Source organism: Anopheles coluzzii, chromosome 2 (genome assembly GCF_943734685.1).
Source record: "Anopheles coluzzii chromosome 2, AcolN3, whole genome shotgun sequence".
In the NCBI taxonomy this organism is placed as follows: domain Eukaryota; kingdom Metazoa; phylum Arthropoda; class Insecta; order Diptera; family Culicidae; genus Anopheles; species Anopheles coluzzii.
In genome coordinates this window covers 10,684,277-10,701,132 of record NC_064670.1, presented here as the reverse complement: position 1 = coordinate 10,701,132, position 16,856 = coordinate 10,684,277, and the positions used below count along the sequence as shown (strand labels likewise).

At 47.0% G+C, this 16,856-nt stretch overlaps 1 protein-coding gene across 6 annotated transcripts in view; it reads left to right on the top strand.

Annotated features, from left to right (window-relative positions):
• The window catches only part of LOC120948514 (hemicentin-1), a 194,028-nt gene that overhangs the window by 93,339 nt on the left and 83,833 nt on the right, over positions 1-16,856 (top strand). For all 6 annotated transcript variants that reach the window (XR_005750957.2, XM_040364925.2, XM_040364927.2 and 3 more), the window contains 2 exons: positions 756-900; positions 16,690-16,820. Coding sequence is in view for 5 of the 6 variants with exons in the window: in XM_040364925.2 (XP_040220859.2) it covers positions 756-900; positions 16,690-16,820 (276 nt within the window). In the remaining variant the exon portion in view is untranslated. The remainder of the gene's footprint in view (positions 1-755; positions 901-16,689; positions 16,821-16,856) is intronic.

Here is a 16,856-nt window from a genome sequence, read left to right as displayed (position 1 = left end):
TTTATCAAACGCTCCCAACCCATCGACAGACAACGACAGAAATGGAATTAAAAAATGAAACTCATGCCATTTTTTTTTGTTTGTTCCGTCTTTGCACTACACCCTTTACACACGAGTCTCAATTTATCTTCTGTTTTCCGTCTTCATCGCGCCCAAGATTCCTGCTTCTTATGATTTCGTCCAGCAAAATAACTCCCACACTGCAGCTTCAGAAATTCATCCCCATTAAGCATGGTCGCCGCGGGTCTTATTTCTTGTTGCCGCAACGCAACCGCTCCCTTATTGTCTGGAAGGGATAATTACTCACCTGTATTGCTTCATCATAACTGGAGTGGAATTTTATGCTATACTGGGAGTGATAAAAAGAAGCGGCTCGTTCGCACTCTTCTTCTTTTTTGCTGTTTTTGGGTCTTCACGGGACACAAATAACGAGCTGCCTTTCTTCTCTTTGCCCTTTTAGGGAATATACACAGAGGTGTTGTTTTGCTTGTTCGTTTTCGGTGAGATTCAATATAAAAGAAGAAGAAGAAGAAGAAGAAAACACCCACACACGAAATACCTTCATTTGCATTTTCATTCACTAATCTTTTCCCATTCGCAGGCAAAATGTGCTTTTTTTTTGCTTCTCCGACACCATTACGATCTATTTGAAAGTAAACCTACCGTTTTGTTTGTACGTTTCTTCTCTCTCTCTCTCTCTCTCTCTCTCTCTCTCTCTCTCTTTCTCTCTCCCTTTTCGTCGCTCAATCGTCCAGACGTCCGAGGATGGTAACAGCACACTGGCATCGCTCAGCTTCACGCCGACCCGGGAGGACCACGGCAAAACGTTAATCTGCCGGGCGACGAACGAGCTGGTGAAGCGGGGGACCAAGGAAACTTCGATGAAATTAAACGTCTTCTGTAAGTAAGCTCCCGCAAAAAGGAGCATTTAATCGCAAACCGTGCCAAAACCATCGTGCGAACCGTTGGGCATCCTTATCACTCACGCGGGCGGACAGCAAACACTGTCAAGATTGTGTCGCGGAACCGGGTTCTGCCCTGACTGCTTTTCATACCGCGGCAAACGTTTGTACGGGCAGGAGCGTAGCCGGCGGGGCAGTTGAGCCTTTGCAAATGCAAATGAGTCATTTAATTTAATGTTTTATCAACGCAAACGCTCACCGTTCACCGCCTGACCTTTGCACTTTTACGGACTTTTCATTTGCGTCTAATTTTCGGGTTTCTTCAGCAAAGGGAAGCGACAACGAACACAAAACACATACACACACACACACACTAGTCGGAACTCGCAGAGCGCTGGGCCATACGGTAAAATGAGATTAAGGGCAAATCTTGTGCCCCCGATCTCGGCTCGGAAACTGGAAAGCCTTTAAACGATAAAGCGATGAGCAAGCAATGTGGCAGCAGAAAATCCCCCCCCCCACCCCAGGCAGTCACTATCATGTCCGGCCGGGGCAAAATGAAATCGGGACGATTGAGAACCAAGGCGAACGAACGCAAATGCGCTAAACGGACAATTTATTCTGGACAATTGTCACCTGCCCGATGGTGCCACCGTGTGGGAAGGATCCATTTACGGGCACGCCAATGTCATCCGCAGGCCGAAAAGGGCTTTTTTCGCATTGATAAAACGGTAGAGCAGAGAAAAGAGGGAAACTCTCCATTACGAACGTCTAGGAGTCGAATTTTCTTTTGAGGAACGCTTCTGGAAGGAACGCTTTTTCTCCCTCCGCGGTGAACATTTCCAGTCAAATCGTTACCGAAACAAGGGAAAAAAGGCTTTCCAGTAGTGGCAGCAAAACGGGGAACCCTGACGCCAGACCGTTTGACATTCGTCCACGGACACCCGTATTGTTCTTTTCGTGCTAGGCAAACATTCGCTCACTTCACTTATTTACATTGGTCACCAGGATCATCAAAAGGAACACCAGAAGGTTCCCAGTTTTTTACCAGCCCATGGTTACCCCAAACGGTTCGTACGCGCACCTTGGAGCACCGGGAAGGCAAGCAAGGGGTTGGAAGGGAGGGCGTGAGAAAATAGAAGGCATGCGCGAGAGAGAAGAAAGGAAAGTGACACAACCGGTAAGGTACGGTTGCTATCGAATAAATTAAAAGGGTTTTCCGAATAGGTAAATAGTCGGGGGACCAGAAACAAAAAGGCAACCAACGGCAGTTGGCTGACACCCACACACACACACTCACACACATACCTACACACACACACACAAACTCCAACCATCAACGGGTTGAACTGACACCGGGAACACTCGGCACCGGGCGGGTCGTAGTGAAAACTGCAACGGTTGACTTGTTTTTAAGGGGCTTGAAATGGCTCGTTTACAGGTTGGGAAAACTCAACCCACTGCTGTTCTGTTTCCCTGCACAACTCATCCAAACAAACCGCTCGTCCCTTGTGTTTGTGGTAAATTACTACCCATCGCTCGCCCGTCCTGATTGCTTCGCAGCGCATCGTTGCCAGCTCTGGCGATAAAAAGACGACCAAAACCACAAACTTAACCAAACTAAACCGACCGAACCCTAGAGCCACCTAGTACGAGGTCGGAGGAGCGGACCAATGCCTTTTCGGAGAAAGTTTTCCACACGAAACCAAACCTAGAACAGATCGAACCGCGCGTTCCTGGAACCCGAACCGACTGGAAAGGGCATTGATTAGGGAGAGCGGTTTGCGATGACAATGAATCCATCACCTTCGGCAGGCGTGAGGCTCGGTTGCCCGGGCCGTGGTAATCGAGTATACTTGAGCGCTGTTTTGGCACAGCGCGACACAGGCCGTATTTTTCTGCCTCGGAGTGTGGAAAGGGAATTGGATATCCCGCACCCTGGTATCGCGCGGTACACAACGCGGTAAAGTGTATCTACAATCTCTGGAAATCGTTTAATCAATCTTACCTTTTTCTCGCAAACACAATCACGGCCTGGTCGTGCTTTTACTTAGCCGCAATGAAGGCGTCGTCGAACGAAAGCGTTCAGCGAAGCAGTCGTTTTTTTTCTGTTCGTAATGCGCTAGATGGGTCGAGAGTTTTGACACAAAGTTTGATCGAAAAAGTCGTCCGGAAATCAACGAACTTCCGGCGAAGTTCTGCCGTGGAGCATCTGGGACTGGATGTTTGTAGCTTGACAGTATTTGTTCCTTAGCTGGATTTTGCTTGGTTTGTTGAATGGACAGTTTTGCTACAGTTTTGTGAATAGAACATATTTTTTTTAACAGTTAATAGAAAATATTTGATATTTACCAAATGACTACCTCATAAGACCCACCGTTCCGAACGCTTTCGCTGGCTGCGAACCACGTACAGATATATACATTCTTCACAATTCCTCGCACCCCTTCACTGAGGTTACCTTATTGTATAATTTACAAAACCACATTAAATTACTTCCGGGAAACATGATAAATTTGTCATTTGCGTTGTTAGAACAAAATTGGAGCGGGCCCCTAATATCCTTTCTCGCAGCACACGCTAGGACAGCGTACGGAATAAATTACGTGCCAACACGATAAGTGTCCGAAAGGTTGCGACCGTGAGGGAATTACAATTATCCCACCAGGGAGGGGAAGCTTTCCTGCGTTCCCGAAATTCAGTCGAACGCTCGACTGCGGTAGCATTTATTTACCAGCGACCAGCGAGATATTCTATACTCCCGTTCGCTTATAAGTGCGGCTCGACGTTCACTCGAAAAGCTACCAATTGACGTTGATCCATCATTTCATCATGCTGCACGTACGCCTACCAAACACACCAGGCGTCGCAAAGGATTGAAAAACAGGGAAGCTTTGCTCCGGTCTTATGCCGTCATCGAGTGTGTGTGACGGTTGGCGCACCTCGCATGCTGACAGTCATTAAAATTAAATCGGATTTCATTAGATTTATACGATCCCGGGCTCATTATGAATGTGTATGAGCGTGGCAGTTTAGCTGGAATCCTACGGAACGAGCTCCCATACCGAATCACATCAACCGGCTGTGATGAAAGGCGAACGCGCCTCATCCCCGTGCCACCACTTTGCACCGAAGCCGCTCCGGTCAACCTGTAACTGTCCACTCGTTCACACCCCGGGGTGGAATGGGGCGACGTGTATTCTGCTCATGGCACTTTTCTCACATCGCCCCAGTTTTTTTCAAACAAGAAAAACGCTACCACGAGTACAACTTCCTCTGGTGAACGTTACGGTGAAGCTTTCTTTTTTCTCTTTGTTCCTCCCATTTGTTATTACGTTTTGTGTATGTGGGACAGCACATACAGCGCTCGCCTTACCTCTTGCCACTCGCGCACACATATTTTACGGGCAAATCATTTGCATCTGGGGAAATTAAGATAGCGTTACAGCTTCTAAATGGTTTATTTAAAAATGATTTGTATCTGGGACCGCGGAACGCGTGGACAACGCAGTGGCCCGTGTACGCGGGGCGACCATAAGGGCGCTGTGAAGCTGTTTGTGTGCGTTTCTGTGCTGGTTTCCACTTTTTTGTTTTTTGTTTTTTGTTTTTTTGCTCCATGCGCCTATGCAAAACTGCCGTAAAATGTTGTTTTCATTCTCGGCGCCCTTTGCAGGGACAGTGCGCCGGTACCGCCACAGGAATGGAGCGAGGAACCTGTTTCGTGCACAAATTGTCGCATCGGGGAATATGCTTCGGCAGTAAAGTTGTTTTCTTTTTTCGCTACACCGAAAATGAGTGTGTTTGTCAGTGCGTGTGTGTGTGTGTGTGTGTGTGTGTGTGTGTAAAATGGGCGAGGCTGAAGGAAAAACATGAAACGTCCGCTCCCAAAACACCATCACCGCGACATGGCTTTATCGTCGACGAGAGTGTCCCATTTACAGTCGGGTAGAGTCTTTAGAGAACACTTTACCGTGGTTGCAATGAGCTGTCTGCATATTTTGTAGAAATAGTTGGGGTTTTTTTTCCCCCACTTGCCAGCATGTTCTTTTGTTTGTGTTTCTTTTTGTTTCACTCGCTCAGCTAAATATGCAAATGAATTTGTCTTAAGTGTGCCAGGAACAGCACTTAGCACGAGACAGGAACTGATAGTCGATAGGCAAATTTTTGTACGAAGGAGCTGCTGTAATAATCGCTCCTAATACGGGACAACAATGTTTAGGGAATGTTTGTTGACCCTTATTATTGGACCCTTAATTAGCAAAACAATTAAAACATCTACGTACCGTACGGTTTGTTTAGAAGTAGGAATTTACAAAATTATTTTGTAGAAATTCAATAATGATAGTTCTAAAATTGTAGAAAATTTCATAGAGACAAAAAGACGCATCCGATTCCAAAGTTAAAGGACTTATGTGTAACGAATTGCATAAGTTTAGGCGTATTTCTTGGAGTTGATTGATTATTCACTCAACACTTAGTGGAAATGATCTGAACATTGTGAGGCGAATTCAAGGATTATCCTCTACACCTAACCTAACCTTGCCCCAGAACACTTGCCCTATTCTATTTCTACTCGTTCGAAAGCCCATTTCACCACGCAGCAGCACGGAACCCTTTCATCCGTGCTGTTTAACCCACTCGACGGTACAAACTCGACCAACATAATTCACTGGTAGCGTTTGCACACCCCTTTTTGGCATGAAGTGGCTTTCTCGAATTGCAGTCCCACTCGTGCCCGGACGGCCAAAAAGGTTTTTGGGACGTGGGTGTGTGTGTATGAGTGGGTTGTCAGTGTTGTCCCAGCTGTCATTAAGCGAGGCTCCGGTGCGGGTGGCCCCTTGGTAGCGATGATGATGTTACTGTTACTAATTTACATTAACTCTTAAAAGCGAAACTTCTGGTTCTGTGTCTGTGGCTCATACGGAAGCTCCCGTTGAATAAGGTGCGGCTCCTGGTGTGTGGAAGGTAGCCTCCACACATCTTGGCCCTCATGCACCGTTCCACCCAGCGACCAACGAGGTGTGAAGAAAGACCAAAAATCATATCATCACTCTCCACATCTACTGCTGTACCGTTTGCTCGTGCAAGCTAATGTGCGAACCACCGCCAGTGTCGTCGTCGTTGTCGTCGTAGTCGTCCCACCCGCACCGGGGATGGAAAAGAGTGGAACAACTCTCGCAACCGTACATACATTTTACATTAATTTATGCGCTGGAAGTGGTTCCCGTCGGCTGCCACATTCGCTTCGTGCTCCCGTGTGTGTGGTGGTAGGAAGATGAAACGAACGCCCTTGATGGACCCGTATCCCCCCGCCCGAAACGATCCCTTTGGGAGGGGGGATGGTCACCACGGGACACTGGAGCATATTTCATAACTCTTCCGCACAGGGGTTCGTCTACGCAGATGGCTTTTGCCGGTTTCATTACGGCACGACACGGTGGCTTTTTTTTATTACTGAAGGGAATGTGTAGCATCATGCGGGGTGGAGGAGCTGGGATTCGCTGTGTCGAATATTGCTGCCGCTGGCGGAGAAAAGGACCAACACGGGATGGAGCGAAAAGCCCAAACCCGACCTTTTCCCGCCACATTCCAGTGGTTTTGCAAATGAAACACGGCGCAATAGATAAGATAGTTTTTGGGGATGGAAGTCAAAAAGCTGCTCTTTACTTTGCATTATTCACGGTGGTGCTTTGCCGACACTGGTGGGCAGGTTTCCGGAGTGCGAAAAATGGGATTTCGGTAAATATTGTAATGTTTTAAGTGCTTGCATTAGACCTACAGCTCTACTCTTGCAACTGGATTTCATCTGAATCATTTAAAAAATGCCAAAAGGGAAATGTGGCATTGCAAAATGCTTAAAAAATTGTCTTAGCTTAATGACAGTTAACATTTAAAAAGCGTCCTTCAAAACTTTAAGCTCAACTGAATAAAAATTTGCATAATATTATGTTCATGCCTTAGCTACTTTTGCTTTTGCTACTTTTGCAGTTTGATCATGAAAGAGATTAAAAAAAAATAATTTCCCATTCTGTTGCACCACACACGATACAGTTACATTTTCCCTTCGGTCAACAGTGTTGCTCCAACTCGGAACGTAACGACGCTATTTAATTAGCTTCGACCTTGTTACCCTCCCGAAAGTTCATCCACCCTCCTGCGCTGAGCGGCGGGTTTCGGATCGACGGGAAAATGCCCCAAAAAGAGTGTATTGTTCCATCGTGCCCGGTTCGCTGTGCATCGAAATACGGCTCGAAGATGAATGTGTGTGTTTGTGTGTGTGTGTGTGTGTGTGTGTATGTGTGTGTGTGTGTGTGTGTGTGTGTGTGTGTGTGTGTGTGCGTCGGTATCCTGTTCATTCGTACCGAGTGGCCGGACCATCAATCCGGCATCAGGAACCGGTAGAGCTAGCTTAATTTTCCGGCATGTCACAATCGATTCCAGCATTTGCTCCCTCCTGCTCCAACCTGGCCAGTATCGAACAAAGCACCGGAAGAGCACGGGCATCGGCTTGCTCGTTCTCTATCTCTCTCTCTCTCCGCACCGAGGTTTGCAACTGCGCCTGATTGCTACCGCATGCCGATGCAACCGCAAACATGAATTTGATTACGGTTTCATCCACCCCTCTTCTATCACAGCCGGGCACCGGCGCCTGGCCACTCGGGCGAGCGACAACATTGGCGACATAATGAGCAATGCAACGGGAAATGGCTTCCACCATCGCCGGACTCATCGTGAGTGAAGCAGGGGGGAGCAGAGTGACCACGACCGACCATTTCTTCTCGCTTCCCCTTTCCCCCCAGAGGTAACCGGATACAGTTTGTTCAATTAGTGGTAAATTTGTGCCACTACGCCAAGGCCACCGGGTAGCCCAAAATTGCCTAAGCATCTCGACTGGCGTCGGATCCACCGCACCAGCAGGTTAATTGATTTTGTCAGCTACAGCGACGTCATCCGATCGTGTCCACTCACGAAAAGCCACCGCACGGAACACGGCTGACCGTGGAACCGCCGGATGATCCTGCCGCGAGCGGGGCCCGGTTGCGGGACGGGATCAAGGTTCGACCAGCGGAGTGAGTGTGTTAATTTTGAACCAAACCGTTCCCCGGTCCCGTGCACGTGCCTACCGTGACGGTATGTGCGTTAAACTTTCAAACACCACCCTCTCTGCTAACGCGACCGAAGCAGAGTCCGGTGTAGTATGGTCGCGTGTTCGGGTTGGATCCCGAGACCACTTGAAATCTGCCACCCCCGGTCCAATATCCGGTTCGGTTGCTGGACCGGGCACTTTGTGCGCCCAGCATGTGCGCCAAGCTTGGGGCCTGAATCACAGAGCACCGGAGACAGATCATTCCCGCACGGAGACGTCTTTTATCGTGCTCATCCGATGACGCCACTCGAATTCGTTCGAAATTCAATCCAATTTTCGACAAAAATATGTTCCACTTCTTTCATCCGTCAAACTTTTCTACCGTCTACCGTTGCTCCAAAAGACCTGTTTTTTTTTTTTAAACGGAAAGACAGCATCCACAATCATTCAGAAGCATTCCATCAGACCCTTTTACGGACGCTTTGGTTGTGCGGTGAAAGTCCCAGCATCGACGTAAACTCCAGTCCCCCCAGCACCTGCGTTGAAAGCCACAAGCCCCGATTTTAAATCGAAACATGTCAGAAGATGAAGCTGTCCTCTTGCTAGCCATTTCCGAATTGCCGAATTTCCAGCCGAATGGCATTTAATTTCTATTTGATTACAGCGCACGTCAGACCGTCCGCTAGCGCTAGCTCCTAATGATGATGAAATCCAAACAAAACGCTTTCTCTATGTTCAAAACCAAAGCAAACGGGACACCATGTCCAGAGAGAGAGAGAGAGATACTGTTGACCGCCCTGACAGGCAAGCAGTCATCCACTTATGCAAGATGACAGTGAACCGAGTGTCCAGGAAGGGAGAAAGTTGGAAAAGTCTCCGCGTCCGTTTGCTACTCCGGAGCGTAGAAAAATCCTAATTCCATTTCTTGGGGCTGTTTCCGTCCTCTTTCCGGTCACCGCTGTAGCATTGGGGTCAAGAAGCCGGAAACTTGACTCGTGCAACAGAGAGGATGTTTTTGAGTATGTGTGTGCGATTTTGCTGTTTTTTGCTTAAACCTTTGCGCAGTGGAACAGTAAACTTGAAGGGGAGAAAAAAGAATCACACACCACCATATGTGTAACCTCGTACCGCCACGGTTCGCTCGCTGGTTTGGGAAGGACCCATTTCACTTCTAATCTAATTCCCGTTCCATATCATTCCCGTATCATGGCGAGGTATTTTAGAACTTCGTTTTTTTCGGACACTTTTTGTCTCTTTTACACTGTATGCTTTTTTGTGGTGTGTGTGTGTGTGTGTGTATACTTGGCTGTACATTCTATTCCCGTTTCGCTTTCGAGCCCGCATCAAGCATTCGTTAAAGTATGTTTCTGGTCCGAGTTGTGCCGTGCAGCGAACTGGAAACTAGGCAAACCTACATACTGCCTCATCCGGTGTCATGTTTTTTTTTTGCTGTGTAGAAGAAATAAAAAGGAGCTATTTTTTCTTCTCAGCTTTGTGGCGCTTTGCTTTCCCTTTGCTTGGTGGAGATGATTTTTTGTTTGTTTGTTCGTTGCTGTAGCCTGCTTCGTTCGAGCTATCTACTTACCATTCATGGTTTGCGAAACTGATGCTGCTACCACGGCTGATGTGCGCCGGTACCGAGCGGCCGGCATTGGTTTGAACTTTCTCCTGCTAGCGTAAAGGTTTGCCCAGCGCCACAGCCCAGCCTGGGAGAGTGCTTGTTGATAGCAAATAGTTTGGGACTTTATTCGTCTTCAATTTTTTGCGAACCAATCCGCCCCGGTCTCGTCGCTTGGAGCCGTGCGTCGTTGGACAAAAGTTGACATGTGAACGCTAAGAGCCGGTTCATGTTTTCCCTTCGCAAAAGGTACCGGAAAAATAGCGTAAGGGAAGTCAACCGTACGATTAGAAATCTCAGTCTCACTTCACGGGCGCACCGAAGCGTTCCGCCAAGCACACCCCCTGGTGGGAGCCGAGCGTAACCCGAGGAGCATCCGCTGGCGACGGCACATTGGCAGGAAGATGCCGGGAAAGTTTTTCTCCCCACAAAACTTTTCCTATTTCACACCCACATCCCGCAGAGCTGATGGCACGTGTGTGTGTGTGTGTGTGTCTGTGTGAGTGTTTAGATGAACACGCGAGTTGACAGGAATGGTTTTGGGAGCTTCAACCACATCACAACCGAACCAACCGTGCCAGTGTGGAATAGTTGTTTCCCCCCCCCTTATTGGGAGTCGTACTGAGAAAAGCTGCTGGTACTACCCATACTATGCTGGTGGTCTGATTATAGGTGGAACCTGTTCAAGATGACACTCTTTATAAGGTGTTGATAGGTTCGAACGTCAATTGTGTTGCGAGCGTTGACAGGGATGCTTTGGTGTCGCGCAAGGGCAAATTTAGCAAACTGTTTTCCACAGCACAGAACGAATACTTTTATTATTTTTTGGGGTGCAAAGAGGTCATCGTGTGTCATTAATGATTGAGTTTTTTATATGTGTATAAATGTTCTTTAAAAGAAATAAAATTGTCTCTTCGTTTTGCTTCGATACCTCACCAAAGGATGATAATGAGATGTTTCAATCATTATCAATAATCACATAAAGAATGTTTCAATCACTGCTAGTAGCGCTGCAAAATATTATAGTCAATGCCATTAAAAATCTGACTGAAACAAAATCCACGTCAGCGTCACGTACTCAGCCTTGGCATCACGATGTAAACCTTACAGCAAAAGCAATCGCCACAACTAACCGAATAGCAGCAGGTCACGACCCTTTAAAATGTTGGTTGCATTAAATGAAAATAGGTAGACGACGGTAACTGTAACGTGCCAGACACGGCCAGACTATGATCTTCGAATGCCAAATATACAACCCACCACAAAATATATCAATAGAATATTTCGAACAACATTCGAAAGACGGGGACGAAAAAAACATAAAACAAGTCATGCAATTTTTATAAAAAAATAAGTTGGAATTTTAAGTCCATAGCTAAAGGCAGTCAACCAGCCTAAGGACGAATTCTTTAACCTAAGCACCTATTTAACTACGAGTAGTCGAAAGGGTTTAAAAGAGCCTGGTAAGCCTCTGAATATGAACGCGGCTCGGTGGGTCTATTCATAGGAGGACATATTCCATTGCTCGCATATATATATAGAAGAAGAAGAAGAAGAAGAAGAAGAAGAAGAAGAAGAAGAAGAAGAAGAAGAAGAAGAAGGAGAAGAAGAAGAAGAAGAAGAAGAAGAAGAAGAAGAAGAAGAAGAAGAAGAAGAAGAAGAAGAAGAAGAAGAAGAAGAAGAAGAAGAAGAAGGAGAAGAAGAAGAAGAAGAAGAAGAAGAAGAAGAAGAAGATGAAAGAATAAGACGAAGGAGAAAAAGAAGAAGAAGAAGAAGAAGAAGAAGAAGAAGAAGAAGAAGAAGAAGAAGAAGAAGAAGAAGAAGAAGAAGAAGAAGAAGAAGCATCACATACTCAATATTGATAAACAGAGGTGGTACACAATACGATTGGTGTTACCAATACATGCATCGTGACATTTTTGCGACCAACGCTTGGTCAGTCAGCCTATGTCATGACTTTTTTTCCATTGTGATCAGTTTTGCAAAGTTACACTGACATAGTCATTTCCCGAAGTTTAACACACCCAACATGGTACATCCCTGGCCATGACACAAGCTTGCTATCTAAATAAAATGATTTGGAGGGCATTGACAGTGAACCAAGCTTCCTAAACTATCTGTAAAAATCTAGATCGTACTTAACACGCAACATATTGTTCGGGAGTTTTTTTTATCAACCAAAGCGATATTTCCATGTTGCATCAACATCGGTTGCCATCCAAGCCAAATATTCTCCTGGGCAGCATGTTCTCCACGAGTCCTAACTCGAACTACTCGAGCAAAACTTTGCGCATCAAGTTTCGATCCCTAACGAATACACTTAAATTCGGTCCACGGATTCCCATCCCCTCGGCACTGGTGTTGATTTTGCGTCCCTCAGTTTCACGCCAAAAAACTTTGAACATCACTCATCAAACAAACTGGACGCTGATTTCCGCCTCGTCTTACTACCTCACCAGCCCCCAACCACCATGCGACCGACTAACTTAACTTTAAGGACGTCTCAAATGGATCGTAATCAAATCGCCTAATCGACACCGAATCAAACCATTTTGTGCGGTGCTTGACATTTTGCTTCTGTCGATTTTTTGCTCGCTTGGAGCTGCTCAAACTTGTGCAAAAGTTAAAAGCAGCCATAGTTGAGCGTCACTTCCTAGCACAACACGAAAACATTGTCCACGATTTATGTTGCCTCTTGCCGTACGCTCCTTCTCGCTGTTTTCTGGCTTTGCTTTAGCCGGAAACGAGTAGCTGTTGGTTATTTTTTTTTGTGGCTGTTGTAGTGTTTGTCCCTGAACCATTTCGTTTAAAAAGCATCCTTGCCCCGGTTGCAGCAGAAGAGCTGGGAAAGATAAATAGCGTCACGCAAGACAAAATCCACCACCGAACGAACCTTCCCGCTCGGGCGCAATCTCGGTACGCGGTTCATTTTCCCTCGATCGGACGAGCAGAACCGCACACCGTAGATAATGATGATGACACCGAAAGCGCATCATGTCACGAGTCGTTGAGAATCGTGTTGTGGAAAATTGAAATTAATCTTGCCACTCGTGCACACTGCACTCACAGTTCGCGTACGAGTCGTCCGACAGTGCCGCTCGGTATCGTTATTGGTCCCATAACTCTTGGCCTGTCTGCTTCACTACTGTTCCCGCGTCCCGCACCTTGAAAGGAAGGACAATTTTCCACCCACTTTACAAGCGTGACAGCGTCTTGCGGTGAATGCGTTCGCTGTTACGAAAATCACTCTCCTGCATCCCATGGAAACGATGCCGGCAATCGATCGATCGAGCTGGATTTATTGTTCCCCGCTGCGATGGCAGGGAGGCAGCAACACAAGGCAAACAAGGGGAACTTGCTTCACTAATCCAGTCGCTTATCGCAGGGGGTTTCTTTGGCACATTTTCCACACCTGAGTGTTTGCTGGCATTCGGGAACATTTGTTCCACAACGACGACGTACGAAACAGCTGTGATTGTGGCGCTTTGTGATGCGCAACCTTTCCCTGCTTCCACACTGAGCTGGAGTTTTGTTTCGGCGAAGGGACGACTTCTTCTACGAGAGCAAACCAAAAGCTGTAAAAGGCGACCGGCACGCCTCCGAAATTCTTACTCCGAAAATCCGACAAGCCTCGTCGGGAAAAAAAGTGCGTCCGAAAGTTGCTAATGACAAAGTTGACAGCGCACACGCCGTACCGTAGCAGCGGCAGAAGTTTCCCGCTACTCACCTGTCGCACACATTTGCACCCTGCAGCCCTGGGCGGTGGTGGCTAAAGTGTACCAAAAGCTACCCTCAGATTAAAAAAAAACAAGTAGAACCATTCAAACACACATACGGAAATAGGAAACATGGAAAACGTGTTCCGCTTCACGGCTTTGACGCAGGCAAGTGTTGTGTTTTCCCGAGCCATACCATCCCGAGTTTGTGTCACAGTATTTGACAAGAAAGTGACTTTTTACTGAGTGCCACTCAACCTGAACCAACCTAGCTTAGCTGGGAGGGGTGTGGCAGGGGCGTTAAGAAGAAGGAAAGAAAAGTAGCAACAACAAAGAAAAAATAGCACAGGACCAGAAAACTGTGCAGCGTACCCCGGCTGGCCCAGGAAAAGCTGACACGATCATCCGCAATTTACCGTCAGCCTGTCTGACATCGGCCGTCCTTCTAGTGGGGGTAAGCTACTTCTTCTGCTGGGTAAAATAAAAGAAAACTGCTCAGATCGACACGAGAAAAACACACACACAAACACACGCACGCACCGGTTGTGGTGGTGAAATGCACAAGAAAACTCAAAAGGAGTGGCAAACGAGGGGGGGGGGGAACACGGGCACCCACACGGCACATAATCCCAGCGCCAGCCTGCATCCACGATCGTTAACTTGTGGCCCGTGAGCGGAATGCAGATTGACGGCTTGCCTTTGCGGGGCGGCTTGGTTCTCTTTCGGTTCGATTTACGGTGACGGCAGGAGGCAAAGCGAACGCTAAATCGCCATTGACGTCTGACGATGCCGTCGACGATGGCGACGTTTATGCGGTTTTGATGTGACATGGCGATGTATTTTGTCTGCCGAAGTGGTGAACAGCTGGAAGCGATGATGCTCGCTGATGGAAAGCGGGAGGAGGGTTTTGGGTCCTCCCCACGACTGCAAAGCGTGATGTCATTTCGTGCCGAAGGTGCCGAAGGAAAGCAAAAATAAACCAAACAAAAAAAACCTGCTTGCTCTCGGTCTTTCCACTCAACCGAACATTAGCAACAGATTTTCGCTGTCTTAGAAGCTTTGTGGTTTACGATGTGGAAGTGGTACAAGTAATCAAGGTAATTAGCGAGCGAAAAGATTTATACCACGTGTTGAGCAATGGACACGAGTGACAGGAAAAACGATGCTTTGAGTAAAAATGCCTTTTAATCACACGTGGTAGAGATGTCGTGCAAAGTCTTTGGCCTGAAGCATTTTGTACAGGTTCTTTATTTTTATGTTTTGTGTATTCATTTTTCGAGAAACTGTCAGACCAATATTTCCATTCAACAACCTCGGTTAAAAGAAACAAATCAATGCTACGAACATTTGGAGATTTTATCTACGATTTAAACATCAAATTAAATTGCAACATAAAACAAGCACACACATCAAAGGCGAACAATATTGCACAACAATGTGCGCAACTTGGTCATTTCATATTCCAATCACATTCCATTACTAGCGAGCGTGTGTGCCTTTTTTCTCCTCTCCAACATTGGCAAGGGTCCATCAAAAAAATTTGATTATACGGTTTGTCCCATTTTCTACGCCTAAGCGATCGCTTCGAACGGAGCGCGCTCCATCCGCGCTGACCGTAAAAGTATTTATCATTCTGTCCCATTTGCCCGCCATATCAAAGTGCGATCCCCTTTTCCGAGAAGCTTGGCAGGGGAAATTCCCGAAAAATGTTGCCTTACCGAAATCAAAACCTCAAATTGCTCTGCCCAAATGCCACGGCATTGCGTTACCGCTCTTGACTAAGTCTATGCAAAAGGGGCGTGATGCAGCGAGAGAGAGAGAGAGAGAGAGAGAGAGAGAAAAAAAAAATAGAGAGAGATTTGTATGTGTAAGCCCAAAGGTCCACGGGCACGGGCATGAAAGCAAGATCCCGAGAAATGGATGACGGTTCCGGTCATTCCGGTCGGAAGCACCGAGCAAAGCTCAATAAAAAGGGCTAAAGCACGCGTGAGAAATGGACTGCTGTAATCCTTTTCCTGAGGTTTTTGGCTTGCTGAGGTTTGGGCCGCGTACCGGGCAAGCCTGATGGACGGCACCGGTTTCGGAAGGGAAGTGGGGCAAAATATTTTATCATATTTATGGCGACAACAAAAGCGACAAATATCATGCAAAACAACCATAAATAATGCCGGGCCGGGCTGACGACGCGTGTACGCCAGCGCGGCGGCACGAAGTCATATGCACCGTAAGATTGGTTGCAGGTCGTTTCCTCCCCCAAAAAACCCAGACCACATCTCCAGTCAAATGATCCAGTCCCGACGATCGTCGTACCCGCGTCGGCCTCTAGCAACCCACACCGCATTAGGTGACAACCGTGACAGCGCTTCAGACACTTCTGGGCCAGCTGACACTTTCTGCAGCGCCGCCGCCGCCGCCTGACGGAATAAACATATCTCGCGGGTGAGTTGAACCGCCACTCGGTAGCGAAAGGATATTCGCGCATTAGCCACGCCATACACAGCAGCACAGGCGCGGGACCACGGATCCAGGATGGGGAGGAAAGGAGAGTCACAATTGTTTGAACAACGGATTTGCAAGAATCACACCGCGCTTGCGATTTGTTTTGATAGCCTTCTGGCCATGGTGGCTTGGCCCGTTTCTCGGACGCGATTGGATCAAAATAATCCGAGCGTGAGGAACGGAACAGTGAAGCGATCCCAACGCCCCCCTCCGGGGTCATGCTGGAGTTTGTGTCTGTGTACTGTGATACGAAACAAAGCAAGCAGAAGTCTGGCTTGTTGGATGGATTTTGCACGGACAAATTCTTTTGAAATGAAGCTTCGCAGAGAACCTTGCGTCGAAAACTTTCTTTTCATTTCACGGCGGGCAATGGAGATTCTCACTAAAGTGATTTTGACAGCGTATCTTTGCTTGCGATTTAAAGAGTATTATAAAACAGTGTGTTTACAGTATTTCTAGTGCATTGTAAAATATTTTGACATCGGCTTCTCCTACATAACCATTGAGATATTTCAGCTTTAAGGGGAATTTTGGTCTTAAATAAGCATTTCGTTTGCCCAATTTTGTGTGAAACGTTTACGTCTATGTTAAGTTACGTCCATGTCGCTCAAGAAACCGAATAACGTATGGCTCCGATGTTTGTCCAACAGTGTGACATAAATCTGTTCCATTTATGAAATAAGCAACTGCAATAAAGTTCTACCAACATGACCAGATGAAACTAATACGAACAGTGAACAGCAGTTAGTAGAGCCTCCCAGGGCCACACACCGAAGTTGGTGGCTTCTTCACACACACATAAAATGCAGCTCCCATTTCTCTACCATCTATCGCACACTGATCGTTCCCGTGCTTTAAACATTCCAGATCTACCCACCCTGAAGCTGGAGCTCGGCATCAACATGAACCCGGAGGACATCGAGGAGGGAGACGACGTGTACTTTGAATGTAAAGTGAATGCAAATCCGTCTGCATACAAAGTGGTCTGGAAGCATAATGTGAGTATTCGCTGTGGTATTCTTGTTCTTGTTCCT